We start from the raw sequence: 17804 nt of genomic DNA on the forward strand, positions 1-17804 counted from the left end.
TTATCTAGTGAATCAGATATATCTTAACTCTAGTTCGGTAGCAAAGCGACGTCATATTTTCGCTTATTTAAACGAGGCCAAGTATCGTGTGCAATAAACACAAGTTGTTAGATAAACGAAACGGCAAGAACTGTTTAGATTCTGACCGCAAAATTAACACGACAATAGATTTTACTGCTGCAAGAATATATGTTCGTTCTAATGCTCTATGTTTTATTAAACGTTCAAGTGCAAGTAATTCATTATGTTGTTTGTATAACTATTTCATTACAGCTCATGTTATCTCATAACGATTACATTATTGTTCTGATATGGGCTTGCGATGAAATGGCCCTTAATAATTTGTTAAAATAAATTATTTGTTTAATTTCGGCTTCCTACATGTTGTTATTGTAGAAATATAAGCTTTATAAATTGATATGTCTTTAAAATATTAGTAACGAGTGAAATTCATTTTTTCCCAAAAACGTTTCGCATAAATAACTAGATTTGTTTTATTTATTGCTTCCTTTTGTTCAAATGGATAACCAAACCCAGACGCCATAACCTGCCATGATAAACAAGCGTTTGATAGCAACGTTTTATATATTCATTTCTTGATTAATCAAACAAACGTACCAAATACTTAACGCAGCATTTTGCTGAATAAATATGCATTGGGAATCCACCTAAATCACCTAATACTGAATCATTACATGAATTTGTTTGTACTTAAAAGACTCATTTACAGGTATAATTTTGTACAATTTCTATATAATGTGACTGTATCATTCACGAAATAGCACAAATACGTAAAAGTCTCTTAATTATTAAATATGCATTGGGAATCCACCTAAATCACCTAATACTGAATCATTATATGAATTTGTTTGTACTTAACTTAAGTTTCATCCCGAATAAGGATTTCTCAGCATTAGCAACAGCACCGCAAAATTGACAGTTAAAGGTCATTCTTGTAAACAATGACCAGTGTTATCAATAGGCCCTACTAAAATGATCGAAAGTAGGCCTAAACCAAAGTTATTTGCGGATGACATTATATATAATGTACCCAGATCAACGTTAGATATACGTTAAATATATGGCACGACGTCAAATACCTTTAAACAACGTTAAATTGACGTTGTTGTGACATCAAATTTAAGTCGAATTTCAAACAATTGTCTTGATTACTTTTAGATTATAACCCCGCTATGTGATTCTAAATCCGGTTCAAGACCAGCAAACGAAGTTCGTATTTTAATATAACTTTCCATTTGCTTTATATTTTTAATGAATTTATTAAAACAAACAAAATTAAAATCTCAAATGAATGGGAAAATCATCGAAAATAAGTTGAATTTCAAAACGAGGCAAAACAAACCGTTAGATTTATCGAAACATCAAAACCCAAATAGGCAAATCAAAGCCTGTTTTACACCTTCCTTAAAACTCAAAGCTATTATTTTGTGTATCTATCTATGTGTTCTGAATTTTGTTTTAAATTAGCATTTACAAGGAAAGGTAACTTTACCAATTTCCGAGAAAAAAAAACAGGTCTCCTTCAATATTTTAAATCATTGTTGTAGAACTATTTTTATGGTCACTGAAAGATTGTTTTAAGATATGACCATCCTAATGCATTATGATAAGTATATAAAGTTTTACCATTGCCTCTGCATGTCATGCCTGTAACAGTTACGTGCCACAGTTGTAATAAGAGTTTATTTGTATTTTTCCTGGTGTTTGTGCGCAAGCCTTGGTGGTTGTCCTGATGTTGTTCTATTTCTGTTTCACTACTGTAACATATAGTGTTATATTACCATGCTTGTACATTGTTGTAACAAAAATCTTCTTTACGATTGCATTACAAGTTCAAGATAATTCAGATAATGCAGAAGCGCAACATTGTAAATGCTTCGGAGAACTTGTAAAAATCACCATGTCAATTAATGCTTTGTATAGATGGTTTCCTCTGGCTAAAAATTCAAAGGTATCCCGGTATTGTTGGGTTCTTTAATAATGTTTCCCTTCTATTTCAGATTTCTAGAATTATGTTAAGCATTGAGTTAATTTACACAAAATATCAAACATGTCTGGTTTTGTTTGTTTGTTTGATTTCGTATAGCACCTTTACCACGTTGAATACGATGCACAGTAGCAGCAAAGACATTATGTCCCATCAATTTTTAAATACATGTAACTTGTTTAACAATATTTCTGTAGGACATATTTTTGCTTCAAAGTCCTCAAATAATGCCCTCAATTAAATCATTTCAAATGGGATGGGTGTATGGATGATACACTACTTGACATGAATTAATCGTTTTGCACAAGTTTTCATAAGCTATAAGATCTTATTACGTGTTTTGATTGTGTTTCACAATAAATTTAACACATATCGTACTGTACAGGCTTTGCTGTAAAATTAATGGAAAAATAATGTTTTACGAGACTCTTGATAGGCGCAATTTGTTAAATACTTTGTAAAAGTAACTCTTCTTTGCACCTGTTTCAGTTTTCTCCAAAACTGTAAGCCATAATTATATGCATACCAACTTGTAACTTCGATTCTATTCATGGCTTTAGAGAGTTAACTGTTAACTTCTATTTTAGGCATTGAATAATTTCAGGTGTTCAGGATCCGTATATGGTGATCCTGCGCAGACATTATATTACTTATATCCCATCCGCTTAGCTCGTGGAGAATATATTGGTACTGATACAGAATCCAGGAACACTTGTTCAGTTAACTGCGCACCGATATATAGTACTGTAATACTGTTAAACAACAAAACAAAAAAACAAAGAGATTAGCTGTCAAAATACACAATTAACATACAGGCAACATATTCTAAGGGTGATTAAATAGAATAGAGAAAAACAGAATCCCTAAAGAAAGTCCAACACATTGAAAATGTTGCAGGCTCGGTTTAATTGAGCCTGTTCATGGACGGTACTGGAAAGTGCAAGTTACCGTCCACGCCCCCTAGCATACTGTATACTGACAGGTAGGATTGAAAAACACCAAGCTTGATTTTTTTTAACAGTAATGGCCCCTTAATGGTCAATTTTTGAGTAAAATAAGCTTGTCCGCGCTTCATCACCAAAACTGATGGGGGTTTCAATGAAACTTTAAAGGTTTGTTTGTCACCATGCTTAGTTTTGCACAGTATCTTTTGTTTTGGCACAGTTATGGTCCCTTGATGGTCTTTTTTCGAGTAAAAAAAGCTTGTCCACGCTACATCTCAAAAACCGCTGGGGCATTGTCGTGAAACTTCACAGGATTGTTTGTCACTATGCCTAGTTATGCATAGTATGTTGATATTTCGCTTGAATTTTCAAAAATCAAAATACTATGCATAACTAGGTATGGTGACAAACAATACTGTAAAGTTTCAATGAAATGCCCAAAGCGATTTTGGTTATGAAGCGCGGATAAGATTACCGAATGGACGGAAGGACGACAGTTCGAACGGGAAAGTAATGACGTGGCTATTATTTGTTGGCTTTTGTTCTTTTTAGCCACTTCAAGGATAATAGCCTCATAAAAGTATTACAGAATATGTGACATCACAGAAAATGAACAGTAACATATTGTTCCTCAAGCCACATAAGTATCCATAGGTAAGCTCGGAGGGACGGAAGGACGGACGGACAGAGCGATTACTATATATACCGTCCTTCGGGGGCAAACAAATTGAAATACCAGGATTAGTAATTAAGTTTGAGAAAACCTTTCGATTCTATAGATAATATATATAAATCGTTAGGCTTTTGTTAATTTGAATCCTCCTTTGAAAAATGGATTGACGTTTTCTATGCAAATGTACAATCATGTGTTAAAATAAACGGGCAATTCTTGAAATAGTTCATTATAAAAGTGGTTTCAGGCATCTTTCTACTCTGTGCAGAAATATTGGTTCTATTGATACTTAAACAAAAATAAACATTAATGGTATCAAAATTGGCTATAAGGAATATGATAAACAAGATCATCAAGGAAAGGCGCACCCTTTCTAACAATACGCAGACTGTAAAATTGTATGGTACAGACAAATCTTTGAAAAATGCAATTTTTGTACTAAAATTCTATGCTAACGCCTCCGCATTAATTTGAAGAAAAAACTATCGTCATTTGGTTTGAAAGTCTGAAAAGAAGCGACATTTAAATACAAATCGAAGAAACAATTCTATAGGAAAATAAAACAAAGCCCCTTTCAAAATTACATTAAATTTAGTTCCGCCCTTAAAACACACGTATTCTTAACTTGGGGACAATAAGCCGCTTTTCATGGATGGAACGAAAGTGTCACATTGATGGTTCCATAATAGCCGTCGTATGAACACATCTGCGGATCAACAAAGAGTCCCAAGACATTTCACGTTCCAGATGCTTCATGCGATATCGACCCCAGCGTAACCGAAATTGTATTGCTGTCCGAGAAAAATGACTTATGTCCGACAAACACAAACAATTGTCACATAAATTAAGAACAATACAAGTCAAACAGAGCCAGATTGTAGACAGGAATTATTTGGAATTATTTGTGATTTTGTTAAAGAAAATTGAAGACTTGGTAAAACAGATTGATATTGCTGGCATGGAACAGCGCCTGAACGCTAAGATAGAAGCTCAATATTAATGAACCTGTATGTGATGTGATGACGCAACAACCACGTCAAGACGAAATGCCCATGTATCACGACCTTCCACACCACTATCAACAAAAAAAACAAATGCGAGATTACAGACATCGGATTTTTGACGCTAACATCTGCTGAGGTATAAGGAAAAGGTTCTGAAAGTATGAAAGAGTTTGCAAGTAAAAGGTTTGCACTATACAACCTTACGTATTAGAGTTAAATGTGAGAGCCTGAATCAAAAAACTTCGCTAAAAATCTGATTCACTCTGCTCTAATGATTGATGAACTGATTGGATTGATCAATGGAAAAGTAACCAATGATACAAATAAGGCAAAGATCAATCAAGCTACCATTACTAAAATCAGGACTGGGGTCTTTAAGTACTTTGCCATGTCTTGCATCTGAAAAAAGTGTTGGTCTGAATGTGTTAAAACAATGGACAAGGCAAACTTGTTTTTGTTTTCTGTGATTGATTAGAAATATGACATTTCTTAGATTAAAAGCTATGTGATGCTGTAGACTTACTGTATGGCTGAATATAAAATGTGGATTAAGAATTGTGTGGATAAGTAGCCCCTGGGCCACTAGAAAACTTAAACAGACATGACTTTTAACAAAAAGATACGAAAAAACTTTCAATTTCCAATTTTTGAGACAGTCACATGTATTTTGGTGTTGTTTTTTTATATATGCACTTTAATATATGCATTATATGTTTTTTAATGTTAAGATAAATTGCAAAATGAAGTTTTAGTTGTTTTTTGTGTGTGTGTGGGGGGGGGGTTATTTCGTAATACTTGTTATGAAATTAATTACACCAACGTCCAAAGAATACCAAATAAACATTGCCTATTGATAATCTGCCTTATGTTATTAACAAATCATGTTATATGTGTATATATGTTTATGTATGTTCCCAAGGGGCGTCCGTGGCCGAATGGTTAAGGTCGTTGACTTCAAACCACTTGCCTCTCACCGCTGTGGGTTCGAATCCAGACAGGGACTTTGGATTATTTCATGTGAGGAAGCTATCCAGCTAGCTTACGTAACGTCGGTGGTTCTACTCAGGTGCCCGTTCGTGCCTGAAATAATGCACGGAAGGGCACCTGAGGTCTTCCTTCACCAGTAAAGCTGGAACGTTGCGATATGACCTATACTGTGTCGATGTGACGTAAAACCCAAAACAAACAAAAAAATGATCCAGGTATCAGTCATTCTTAATTTAAGATATAAAGGAGGATGTTCAAGCTTTTTTTATGACGGATACTCAGCAAAGTTACAGACAGACCCATCATGTTATGTCTATAATGCCCAATAGAAGGGTGTGATTGAAATATGAAAAACAAGATCAACAAGAAACGGCGGCGTTCAATGAACGCAACCTCCATAAATCTCAGGACTTGGAAGAAGCGTTTGCCGCAGCCTTAACTACTGAATTCAGATCCAAGACAAAACAGTCCACTAAGCACAGTCAGCGGCAAAACCAAAGCTTTAGTTGGACCCATCCACCATAAGTGCAATATGTTATCCGGATCAATGGTTAGCATTCAGTAGACAGTGGGAGATGTATAAAGCTGGAATGGCTATCACTGAAAACTTTCTGTCCACCACTTTGTTTTACTGTTGTGATATTGTTCCCATACGGACATCATGCATTATCTGCAGGGTAATGTTTGCCACCGAGGGACGGATATTCCGATCCGAACCGCAAACATATGTCAGATATTTTTCTTGCATATTCTACCATATTCCATTATATTTTAAATTCTTTATCTTTAATTTCAATGGAAATTTATATCATTACAACCGTAACTACTTTCTTACAACTGCGTATGAATTACAACTTCATTCATACCGGTAAAATGACGTCATCCTAAGCGAGCCATCGTACAGCACGCGACTCATCTGGCACCCCCATGCCAGATGAAATTTCCGGCATGGGTAAAACGCCAGTCTGATATGCATCAAATTGAACAGAAAGACTCCCTAGGAATGGGCGTTAGGCCTTTTTTGGTCAGTCTGCGAATTCAGGCATCTCAATATAAAGCTATGTGTAAAGAACCTGCTTGTGATCACATATTTGACTGTAGTGAGGAAATAATCATGGACAATCTTGTGAGAGGGATTGCTGACTCCGAAAGTTTGTCAGATTTACAAGGCGACCCGAAGACAGATAGGACCTCGAAGAAACAGAAGCATTTATTGCCCATAAAGAGCAGGACAATGACATTGAGTGCAGTAGGAGATTCAACCAGCGTTACAATTGTCTCAAATCATAATCAAAGGCCAGCATAGATGTCTAGTGGTGCAAAATAATGGGCCTGAGGTGGTTGAGGTGGTCCTTCACATAATCAGAGGAATGATCGTAGAACTAGGCGAGATACTGTAAGGCTTGGTCATTCAAGTGTGAGAAGTGCAAAGTAAAAGGCCATTATACCAAGTCATGTAGCATATGTACAATATGTGGAGCGTGGGGGCACTGCGATTCCTCTTCTAGAGCATGTCTGTAGGGAAAAGGTCAGCTACGTCTTAATCGATGGCAATCACAGGGAACGCCAAATGAAACAAATCATGACATAGAGTTGACCATGGTTTTGACCAGCTATGTACGACATTGGAGCAACCAAAGCGGTAAGATTGTCTTGAAAATCATGTGTGATAGCAAGTGGATACCTCGACCCTCAAAACCCCACAAAATGCTTTTGGTCAACTAAACTTCTATCCCCGAGGACCATGAATCTTTTGGACACCCTATCCAGGATACATCAAAGCTGATGTTGCCAATGATTGCTGATACTGAGTTCAATTATAACTTTACAAACTGCAAAGAACCTTGGTATTACAGAATGGAACATAATTCAAGCAAAGCTTGTCATGCATAGTGCCATCAAGGAAGAGTTTGGTGTAATTGGAGCGGTTGCAGTAATGGCGACATTCAGAGAGGTTCCCCTTTGCCAAGTCAACAGGTATACTATGTTAAGTTTCATATGCAATGGAAAGAGCATTCATTTGCAGGGTAGCTCTAATCTCTAGGAATTATTCACCATGAATTTCGAATGTAACTGTACATCATCCTACAAAATAGATAAATACAGAATACAAAGGTTGTTGCAAGGTTGAAAAAGCCGATGATATAAATTGCTCTTGACCACGACGACAAAACCAACCACCACCTATCCAAACAACTTTGCCAGCAGGCTAAGAGGCAAGAGAGGAACAAGTAGTTGCATTGAGAGAATGGCTTCTGGGTTACTAAGGGGCCACAACATTCAATGTTTGTCAACATCAACGTTTTCCTCATGAAGTGTGAACCTCTATAACTCTATATTGGTCATGATGCTAGGTCTGTTGCAGATCAAAAGCCTGCACTTGTACCAATCCATTGGCAGGACAAAGTTTATGCTGACTTAGATAGCTTTGATTGTCGATTCTTCAGTAAAGAATACATATAATGTGGGGATTGCGTTCATTGAACGCCGCCTTTTCTTTACTGTCTTGTTTATCATATATTTTACATAGTCAAAATTTTCGTTTATTTTTATACAGTTCAGCGCAAAATCTAATCTCTTTGGATTATTAGCACCACAAACAGTCTGACAATACTGTGTACTTTAACTTACCCATCCCATCATTTCTTTGCGTCTTACAGTGCTAAGACTTATTATAATAGCAATTCAATATTATCAATGTGGTCATCATTCAACATTTTTTGTTTCACCATTTGCTTTGGCATACAGACAGATCCATAATTTTTGTAATAATTCACCCACATATTTACTGTTTGTCTGCTCACCTTAAAATTATCCTTTCTTTGCATAATTTTAAAAATTTCAGTCTGTTTGACACCCTTAGTATATAACTTGATAATTCTTACTTTCAGATACGGAGATAAACGTGTAATGTTTTACATTCTCAGACTTTAACAAATTTAAGTTATGATTTATAAAATTTAAGTGATGTGTCCCAAAAGGAAAGTGTTTTATATAATTGTATGAAAATGACATCAATATTCTTGCCACTTGTCAATTAATGTAATACCGCACATAACCTCTTAATTGAAGACAAAAATAGGCATTTTACCAATAATTACTAAAGGAAGGTACTAGACAGGTATCTCACTTAAGAATGTATATCACTGAGAAAATTGTCTACTTTATATACTTTGTTTCCAGATTTTTATATACAAAACTCTTAATTCAGCTTACAATAAACAATAATTTAGTTGAAATTATTTAGACAGCCACTAAATAAATGGTGATATATTTTAAACATATCAATAGGTGATATTACATTTATTTAGAGAGCAAATAACATTTTTCAGCCAAAATTATATACTGAAGGTTCCATGATAACCGCCGTATGAACACATCTGCGGATGTTTCTAAATTCAAAATTTTACTATTTGATGTTTAAATGTTGAATTCTGCTTAAGCCGGTGCTAGGGGGCGTGGACGGTAACTTGCACTTTCCAGTACCGTCCATGAACAGGCTCAATCAAACCGAGCCTGCAACATTTTCAATTTTGCCGTGTTGGGCTTTCTTTAGGGATTCTGCATTTATCTATTTTATCATATTTTAACACTTTAATCATGATTCGTCTATTACAGAGATGGATAAATAAATCTAACATAATTAATTCTATAAATAAGCCTTTTAAGAGGTATTATTTCCTTAGTTATAGTTACATTCGGGTCAATAAAAATATAATTGCAATAAGAAATAATTTTAAGCTACAAAATAATGTCACCTTTAATGTTAACTGTTAATTTAAAATTTACTTATTTATATATTTATATTCATGAATAGGCCATATATATCGCAAAAGTTTTTTTTACAACAGCTAAACAATGGATTACCCCTTCAACTAATTATACAATAAACAATTTAAGTTTCACTCTCCCTTGCCTGTCTGGTCATATGGTCTAGTGCACTAGAAGTGCACACGGTGTTCACTTCTTCCAAAACGGTTCGTTATAGTTTCATATGGGAGGAACATGAGATAGAAAGAGTGTTATGTGACTTCAGTGTTGTTATATGATTCTGGTCCTTTAGGATCATTGATGCCAGCACTATCAAGTGTTTAGAATTGAGGACCGCTCAAGCCGGTGCTAGGGGGCGTGGGGGAAGTTGCACATTTTGATTATCCCTCATGTACAGACTCAATCAAACCGAGTCTGCAATTCTCTTGTAATTTTGTTGTGATTAATGCTTCCAAGGGATCACTTTGTTTCCAGATTTTTAGCCTATGGCAGTAAAGTACTAAATCCTGCTCAGCAAAATAATGGTACCACTAAAAGAGAATTATTTGCGGTAGTATATTTTGTTCAACGTTATGGCGAGAGTGTGACGTATTTACACAACTTTATGGAACAAGATGGAATATTGGCTCGCTGAAATTATATTTTGGGTGCTTACAAGTATGAAATTGTTTACCGAGAGGGTTGAAAACATTCAAATGCTGACAGCAGCTAGACACGTCGCATTTAAAGATCATGTTAAACTCTAAATTGCACAGAGTGTGTGAATTCCTATAGGTTTAACAAAATCTATCAACAGCTTAAACAAAATAAAAAAAACTATAACATATTACTGAAAATGCATCTACTTGTAAAAACAAGAATAAAAATCAACAAGGCAAAGGCAACGTTCACAGGATGCAGTCCCCCGACGCAGCATTCAGAATCTCACTGAATAACAACAAATAAATATTCAATAAAAGACAGTTCGGTAACTGAAAAACATGGTTAAATTTTTGGTCTAAACAAGACCTTACAGAAATGCAACTTAAGGATGCAGCAATTACTGAGATGTGAGGACCTCCATTTAATCTGAAAAATCAGCGTTGTTATATTTGCAGAGTGAAGTAATTAAGCTCTGGCAAAATTGGGCTTTTATACTGTCAACAATCTAGAACTAGTTAAAAATTGCAGCAGTTTTACGGCTAGTTGTACCAGAATCTATTTGATTATTCATATTTAACCAGTTACATAGTCAAAGATATTCCGGTCACTTAGGTAGAGATCGCACTAAAGAACCAGTGAAGTATAGGTTTTATTGGCAAATATAAAATTGCATGTCATGTATTTTATATAAAGATGCTATTAAAATTGTAAATAAATTCATTTTAATTGTTCAAAGGGAGGTAACAAATTATGACAATTTGCCAAACTTAAAAGATTTGTCTTTCTTTCATTTTGTAGCCATAATACTATGTTTTAGAAAATGACTTTTAAATCAATGTTGCAACAAACAATATGGAAATAAAGTGATCCCTCGGAAGCATTAATCACAACAAAATTACAAGAGAATGGCAGACTCGGTTTAAAGTTCATTTAGTTATTTGTTGTTGATATACATGAAAGTATTATGCATGAAACTCACGAGTTTTTTTGCATATTAAATGTATGTATGTAAATGAAAGCTTAAACAAATAAATATTTAGCAATCCTTAAAATTGTATGTACATTGTTTTTTTGTTTTTTGTTTTTTTTTACTTTCAAATGAAAATTACCCATAATGTATATGAAGAAATCATAGTTATTATTATGTATAAAGATAAAGAAAATGTATAATGTTATAATTGAAATGTGAAGTTACCTACAATTCAAAAGAATTTGAAGAAATTAACTGCAGCAATATGGCTTAAACCCAACTGAGAATGCCTGATTTTGATATACCAATTTGGTATAAAATAGTGGTAACTTGTCTCATTCCTGGTTGTATTGATTTTTACTATACCTTTTCCGAATTTAATAAACATTGGAAATAAATGCACGAGTCATATAATTTGTTTTCAAATGTGTTTACTGTGGCAATATTACAAAACGAAAGTACGACGCGAAGACATACCTTTCAGGCCGGTAGATACCATCACTAAGGAGAGGTGAAAATGTTAAATTCGTATTATAAGTCAACCATGTGTAAAGGCAGACCTAGGAGGAGAAATCAGCAGAAAAGATAAAGGATACAAAAAAGAAAAGAGCGCATAATTTCGTTACAGATTCGATTTTGCACAATTGTGACGGGTCATATATAGCTGAAAGCCCTACTGGCTAGTCCAAGTAAAACATTTCCGCGTGGCATGGTCGCTTTTCATGACCGGCTATTTGTTCTTTCTGTATATTAAATGTATAGATTTACTTAAAAAACACAATATTCGTAAGCCAGCTGCTTCAACACCATTGTATGATTTCTTTGAGGACTCGCTTTTGTACAACTTTGAAGGGTTCCCTTTAGAGAGAAATAAGGCTCAAAGCCAAAACACATGTAAAACATCCGTGACATCTTCGCCAGGCATGGTCGTTCTTTATGACCGGCGATTTGTTTATTCTGTGTGTAAAGTGTATAAATTTACGTAAAAACACAATATTGGTAAGCCAACTGATTCAAAACCATCCGTGTGATTTCGTTGCGGATTAGATTTTGTACAACATTAAAGGGTCATGTTTACAGAAATATACGACTCAAAGCCATATCCTTAGTAAAACATCCGTGAGATCTTTTCGTGACATTGCCGTTTTATGACCGGCAATTTGTAGTGTATAAATTTTCGTTTAAAAGCAATTTTCGTAGTAAAACTGCTTAAACACCATTTGTCTGATTCCGTTGCGGATTCGATTTTTTACAACTTTGAAGGGCCACCTTTACAGAAATATAAGGCTCAAAGCCCTAGGTCAAGTAAAACATCTGTGAGATTTCCGCGTATCATGGTCGTTTTTATTCGATTTATTCTTTCTGTATATAAAAAGAATAGTTTAGCTTCAAGTCAGGCCAAATGCTTCATCACCATTCGTATGATTTCGTTGTAGATTCGATTTTGTACTACTTTGAAGGGTCAACTTGACAAAAATACAAGGCTCAAATCCCTAGCCAAAGTAAACTTCCGTGTGATCTCTGCGTGTCATGGTCGTTGTCTATGACAGGCGATCTGTTTCTGCTGTTTATATAGTGTATAAATTTACTTTTAAACATAATATTCTTATACGAACTGCTTCAAAATCTTTCGTCTGATAAATTCGATTTCGTGAAACTTCCATGAGTTACATTAACAGACATGTAAGGGTCAAAGCTGAAAAACAACAACAACAACAAAAACAACAACAAAAACGCAAAAAAAAGGTTTCGAAGCAAATGTTTGTTGCGTTATCCATATTAACTTTATGATGTATGTCTCTTGCAGCAGCGCACTGCTGACAGCGTTACTTATATTTCAAAGATTTATAAAGCTTATATCCACACAGAACCAATATTCTAAGACAACCATTCAACGCGACATCATCAGCAAGATAGAATAACGCTGAAACCTGTTCAACGAAACAAATGTGAAGGTTTTTGTGCTATAGTAACTAGGAAAGAGGGTAATATTTTTGTTCATTTAAAATACACATTCATAAAATTTTCTAATGGACTTCATGCTTACGAAATTCACATATCATTTATGCGGTAAAGGACCTTGACATGCATCTATTGTGACTTTGTAGTCAATTTGATGATGTCTGGCCCCCAAAAATATAGGAACTGAATGTTTTAGGTCATAATATTGTCTTATTGTGACCTTAGGAACATGGTAAGAATAAGTTGGTTATATGTCCACTTCTCGGTCATGAAGTACATGTGGGGGGTAACGTTCCTGAGCTTTCATGTTGCACCGCCTCCGTGGTCGAGGGGTTAGAGTCGATGACTTCTAATCCAGTTACCTCTCTGGCGTGAGTTCGATCCCCGGGAGATGCTTTGGTAGTTTAGCGCGGAGGAAGGTAGTCTAGTACTGGTGTAACTGTCCAGGAACGATGGTTAGGAAACTACCCGCCTATATGACTGAAAAACTGTTGGAAAAACGCGTAAAATGAAACAAACAAACTTTCATGTTGCTTTGTGTTTAAACTAGGCTGAACAAAGCTGTCACTGGGACGTATCAACCCTTCATTTTAAAATAATGGTGTTATTTCAAGTGTTTATATTGAGATATCAGAACTATATCTATTCTGCATTTTTTTCTCAGGAGTATTTATCTTTTCTAAGTGGCGAACATACAAAGTTATATTCATCATAAGAAGGTGAAGTTTCAAAATTTCCACTATACCTTTTTTAAACCTTTGTGTAACCTTAATATGTTTAGGAACAAAAAGACCTAACATTTTGAGTTTGTGTTGGATAATTTAATGTTGAATTTTTCGTGGGTGGTGTATTACTATGTACAGTTTGACCGTTAAACCCGGGTTGCATTCATTGAACGCCGCCTTTCCTTGTTGATCTTGTTTATCATATTTTAATACATGTAACTGGCCGTTATCATAGATAGTATAACTCAAATAACCCATTATAAACACAGTTTTACCAAAACCTTATTGTGTAATGGTATATCATGTACAGTTTTATACTATACACGTTTTTAACCTTACTGGTTTATTTCAATACAATTTTGATATTTTATTTTCATTAATGTACAAGGTAAATGTGTTATACACGGAATTGATAATAACGCCTTTAGATGTTGTTTTAGGTTTATATTTTAAATTTTAATCTTTATTATTTATTTTTATCTCCTACTCTTATTGTTTAATCTGATTTTAATCCAACACTCAAACAACCACAGAATACGCTTCCTCTTTTCCAACAATATGTCTAACTAAAAAATGTCCGAATATGTACGTAAAAACACGATATTCATAGGCCAACTACTTCAACGTCATTCGTCTGATTTCGATTTTGTACAACATTGAAGGATCACCTTTACAGAAATATAAAGCTGAAGGCCCTAGCCTTAGTCAAACATCCGTAAGACCTCTGCGTGGCATAGTTTTTTTTATAACCGGCGATTTGTTCTTTCTGTTTATAAAGTGTATGAATTTACGTAAAAACACAATATCCGTAGTAAAACTGCGTCAACACCATTCGTCTGATTCTGTTGCAGTTTCAAATTTTTACAACTTTGAAGGGTCACCCTCACAAAAACATAAGGCTCAAAGCCCTAGCCCAGGTAAAACATCCGTGAGATCTCCGCATGGCATGGTCGTTTTTTGCCTCTGGTATTTGCCCTCTTTCCAACCCAAAAAGGAATTCAATCACTAAGAACTCATACAGCAGTCTCAGTTTGAAGAAACCTATCGTCAACCATATCGACCAGCTCATCTGCCTCTGGTTACCCCCGGTCTGCCTCGTGTCGCTGTGCGAGCTTTCCTGCACTTGCTCAGAATTCTACAGGGGTGCGTTAATACAAGAAATGTTATCCCCATCTGTATGTATCTGGCTGTGGTTAATAGGGAGCTGAAATCCTATGTTTGCCACTACTCCCAGGCCCGCTTTCTAGCTGCATGCGACGCTGTAGAGGTTCATTGGTCTGTCCACTGTTTTTTCTCGTCCTCGTCCACGTGGCATAGCAATTGATAAGTATTTAAGTGGTCATGAAAATGGCTTGGACAGTTGCACGGCTAACTCGAGCTTTTATATACAAACAGCTGGTAACTTAAACCCTACCTTAGGTTGAATTTGGTGGAACCAGTAAAATGTAAACAAACAAACTGATTAAGACCGAGGATCACCGATTGCATAGAAATGTCAGTTCTAAACGGTGCAGCAGACGATTATTTCATGAAAAAATATTAAAATATTTTAGTTCAAAAATAAAATTTTAATTAATTTTGAACAGTTAGGACAATACACTTATTTTAAGACATAGTATTACTGTCTTCTTGAAATATTATTTAGTTTAATTCTGTTATAAAGGCGTATTCCAACCTATCACAACCCCTGTTCTGTCTGTCTTCTTTTTGCAACAGTTAATTTACTTCACATGTTTCTTTTTTATTTATTTCATTTTAAAGTCTGAAAGGATTATTGTATTTCAGTTCTTCATGGATTTTTGTTTGACAATTCTGAAATATCGAAATATCTCAATGGTCATCTGTCAATAAATAAAAGCTATGTGATCGAAAGTGACAATTTCATTTTAGCACTAGTGACCTTGACCTCAATGACAATTTTTTCTGGATCACCCAGTGCATTTACCAACCAAATATGATAGACACCAGTGAATATAAAAAGGCTGTATGACATACCTCACAATCGAAATACAAAACATTCACGAGTTCAATGTGTCTGTAAAAATAGCACATTATATATGTACAAATTATATTAAACGGGAGTGGGTGGAAAAGACCTTTCAGATATTCTTATCGTATTTGGGTAAAATCAAATTATAGCTATTAAAATAATTATCCTTAAGTTCATGTAAAGAAACTGCTGATCAAGCTTTTTAAGAATTTGAAAATGATATTAATTTTCCATGTGACAAGGCATTTGGCGATATAAGTCACAAAAAATTCATTTTAGGGCTTCTGGAATTATTTAAACTTATGCTCTATTACCTTTGTTAGTTTGTCATTCATTAGTCCAAACTATGGCTTCCTAAATCTTATCTTATTCATTTAACCAACTATTTGTTGCGATTGATATCAACGATATCAAGTATATGCAAAAAGCTATAAACTGTTCAACAGCCAACAAATGGTGTAAATCATCAAGTAAAAGTGTTTTTTGTAGAATTTCGAAATAATTGGTCAGTTGCTAATTAGTTATCAAAACATGAATGATAGATTATTTTTGGAATATGACAAGAAGATATGAACCAATGAGACATGGACACTGAAATGCCCATTTGTAAATTAACTTATTTTATTGTCCAACAATACTGACCTGGAACTTCATTAACTTTCGTAAACGTCATTGAATAAACACTGGTATCTAACGAATACTGATATATTTGTTCACTTCAAGCAACATCTTAACGTTTAAAGAATTAACCAACTAAGGGTCAAATGCAAAAGTGCCAGGTCAATATTGTCGAACAATACTATAGACATTGTATTTATATTTGAATTTTGATTCTTTTCTCAAGGTGTACAAGAGAAATATACAGATGGGAGCAGCTGGTGCTACCGATGTTGTATCTTCAAACACTTTCAGTATAAATTTAAGGTAAATCGCTGCTGAGAGGTGTTTGGAATCTTTATTGAGACCATATTGAATGCTGACAATTAGCTCCAATCATTTACATATAGAATATTGTGTCATTTATTTCACATACGGAATAAAAGTATATTGTGTCATTGCTAACGATGATATGTTTACTTACAGAACAAAGAATGTATTTTGCCATTTTTAATTGGTCACAAAGTTCACTTCCGGAACATATGGTATATTGTGTCATTGCTAAAAGTGATCATGTTTACTTTCGGAACAAAGAGTCTAAGAGAATTGTATTATTTCGAACGTTGCTCATATTTTCTATTGGCACAAAGAGTGTAAAATATCGTGCTGTTGATATAACTGTAATAAAGTGCACTAATAATATTAGAATATAAAAATAGATGCTAACGCGGCTGCTAATATTGCAAGCATGCTAGCGATGTACAAGAAGAGTGATATATATGACGGATTTGATACACTGTCAGTTTCATCTGGTAACACCTTGCCGTTTCTAGGTTGTTCCTTTGATACTTCACTTAATTTGTAATTATCTAAAAGATAATATAGAAAGATTTACATACTCTTTAAACGGAAAATATAAAACAAAAATAATAATAAAATATAGTCACATGAATTCCGTGCGATTGTATTTGAATTAAAAGCGTTTAAATGCTTTTACATTTTAAAGTCATTTTGCACTAAAACGATTATTCTGGAAAACCAGAGTGAGGTTTTGCACAAAAGTAATAAATGTCAATGGAGTGCCTTTTAAATTAATACAAAAAGTTAAGAAATTATATCTATAATAATGAATATATCAGACATACAATATCTTAAATGAAGCGAAAGAGTATAATTTTTAAGTTGGTATTATACTAATTAATTATACCCCCACAAACGAAGTTTAGGGGGGGTATATAGGAGTCAGCTTGTCGGTCGGTCGGTCGGTCGGTTGGTCGGTCGGTCGGTCCGTCGGTCGGTCCACATCATGGTTTCCGGACGATAACTAGAGTTTGGAATGAGGTATTGTAACCAAACTTGGTATATAGCAACCTTATGTGGAAACTCCGGTTGGTATTGCATTTGGACCCCCTGGGGTCAAGGTCAAGGTCACCGTTACTAAAAATAGAAAAATGGTTTCCGGACTATAACTAGAGTTAGGAATGAGATATTGTTATCAAACTTGGTGTATAGCAAGCTTATATGAAGACCT

General features: G+C 34.7%; 1 protein-coding gene across 2 annotated transcripts in view; it reads right to left on the reverse strand.

Annotated features, from left to right (window-relative positions):
• Window positions 1-16462: 16462 nt before the first annotated feature.
• The window catches only part of LOC132760013 (putative ferric-chelate reductase 1), a 32695-nt gene continuing 31353 nt past the window's right edge, over window positions 16463-17804 (reverse strand). For both annotated transcript variants that reach the window (XM_060751899.1, XM_060751900.1), the window contains exon 14: window positions 16463-17142. In XM_060751899.1, the coding sequence (XP_060607882.1) occupies window positions 16976-17142 (167 nt within the window). In that variant the 3' untranslated portion in view covers window positions 16463-16975. The remainder of the gene's footprint in view (window positions 17143-17804) is intronic.

Source organism: Ruditapes philippinarum, unplaced genomic scaffold (assembly GCF_026571515.1).
Source record: "Ruditapes philippinarum isolate M1 unplaced genomic scaffold, ASM2657151v2 ctg1859_1_1_1_1, whole genome shotgun sequence".
Taxonomy (NCBI): Eukaryota; Metazoa; Mollusca; class Bivalvia; order Venerida; family Veneridae; genus Ruditapes; species Ruditapes philippinarum.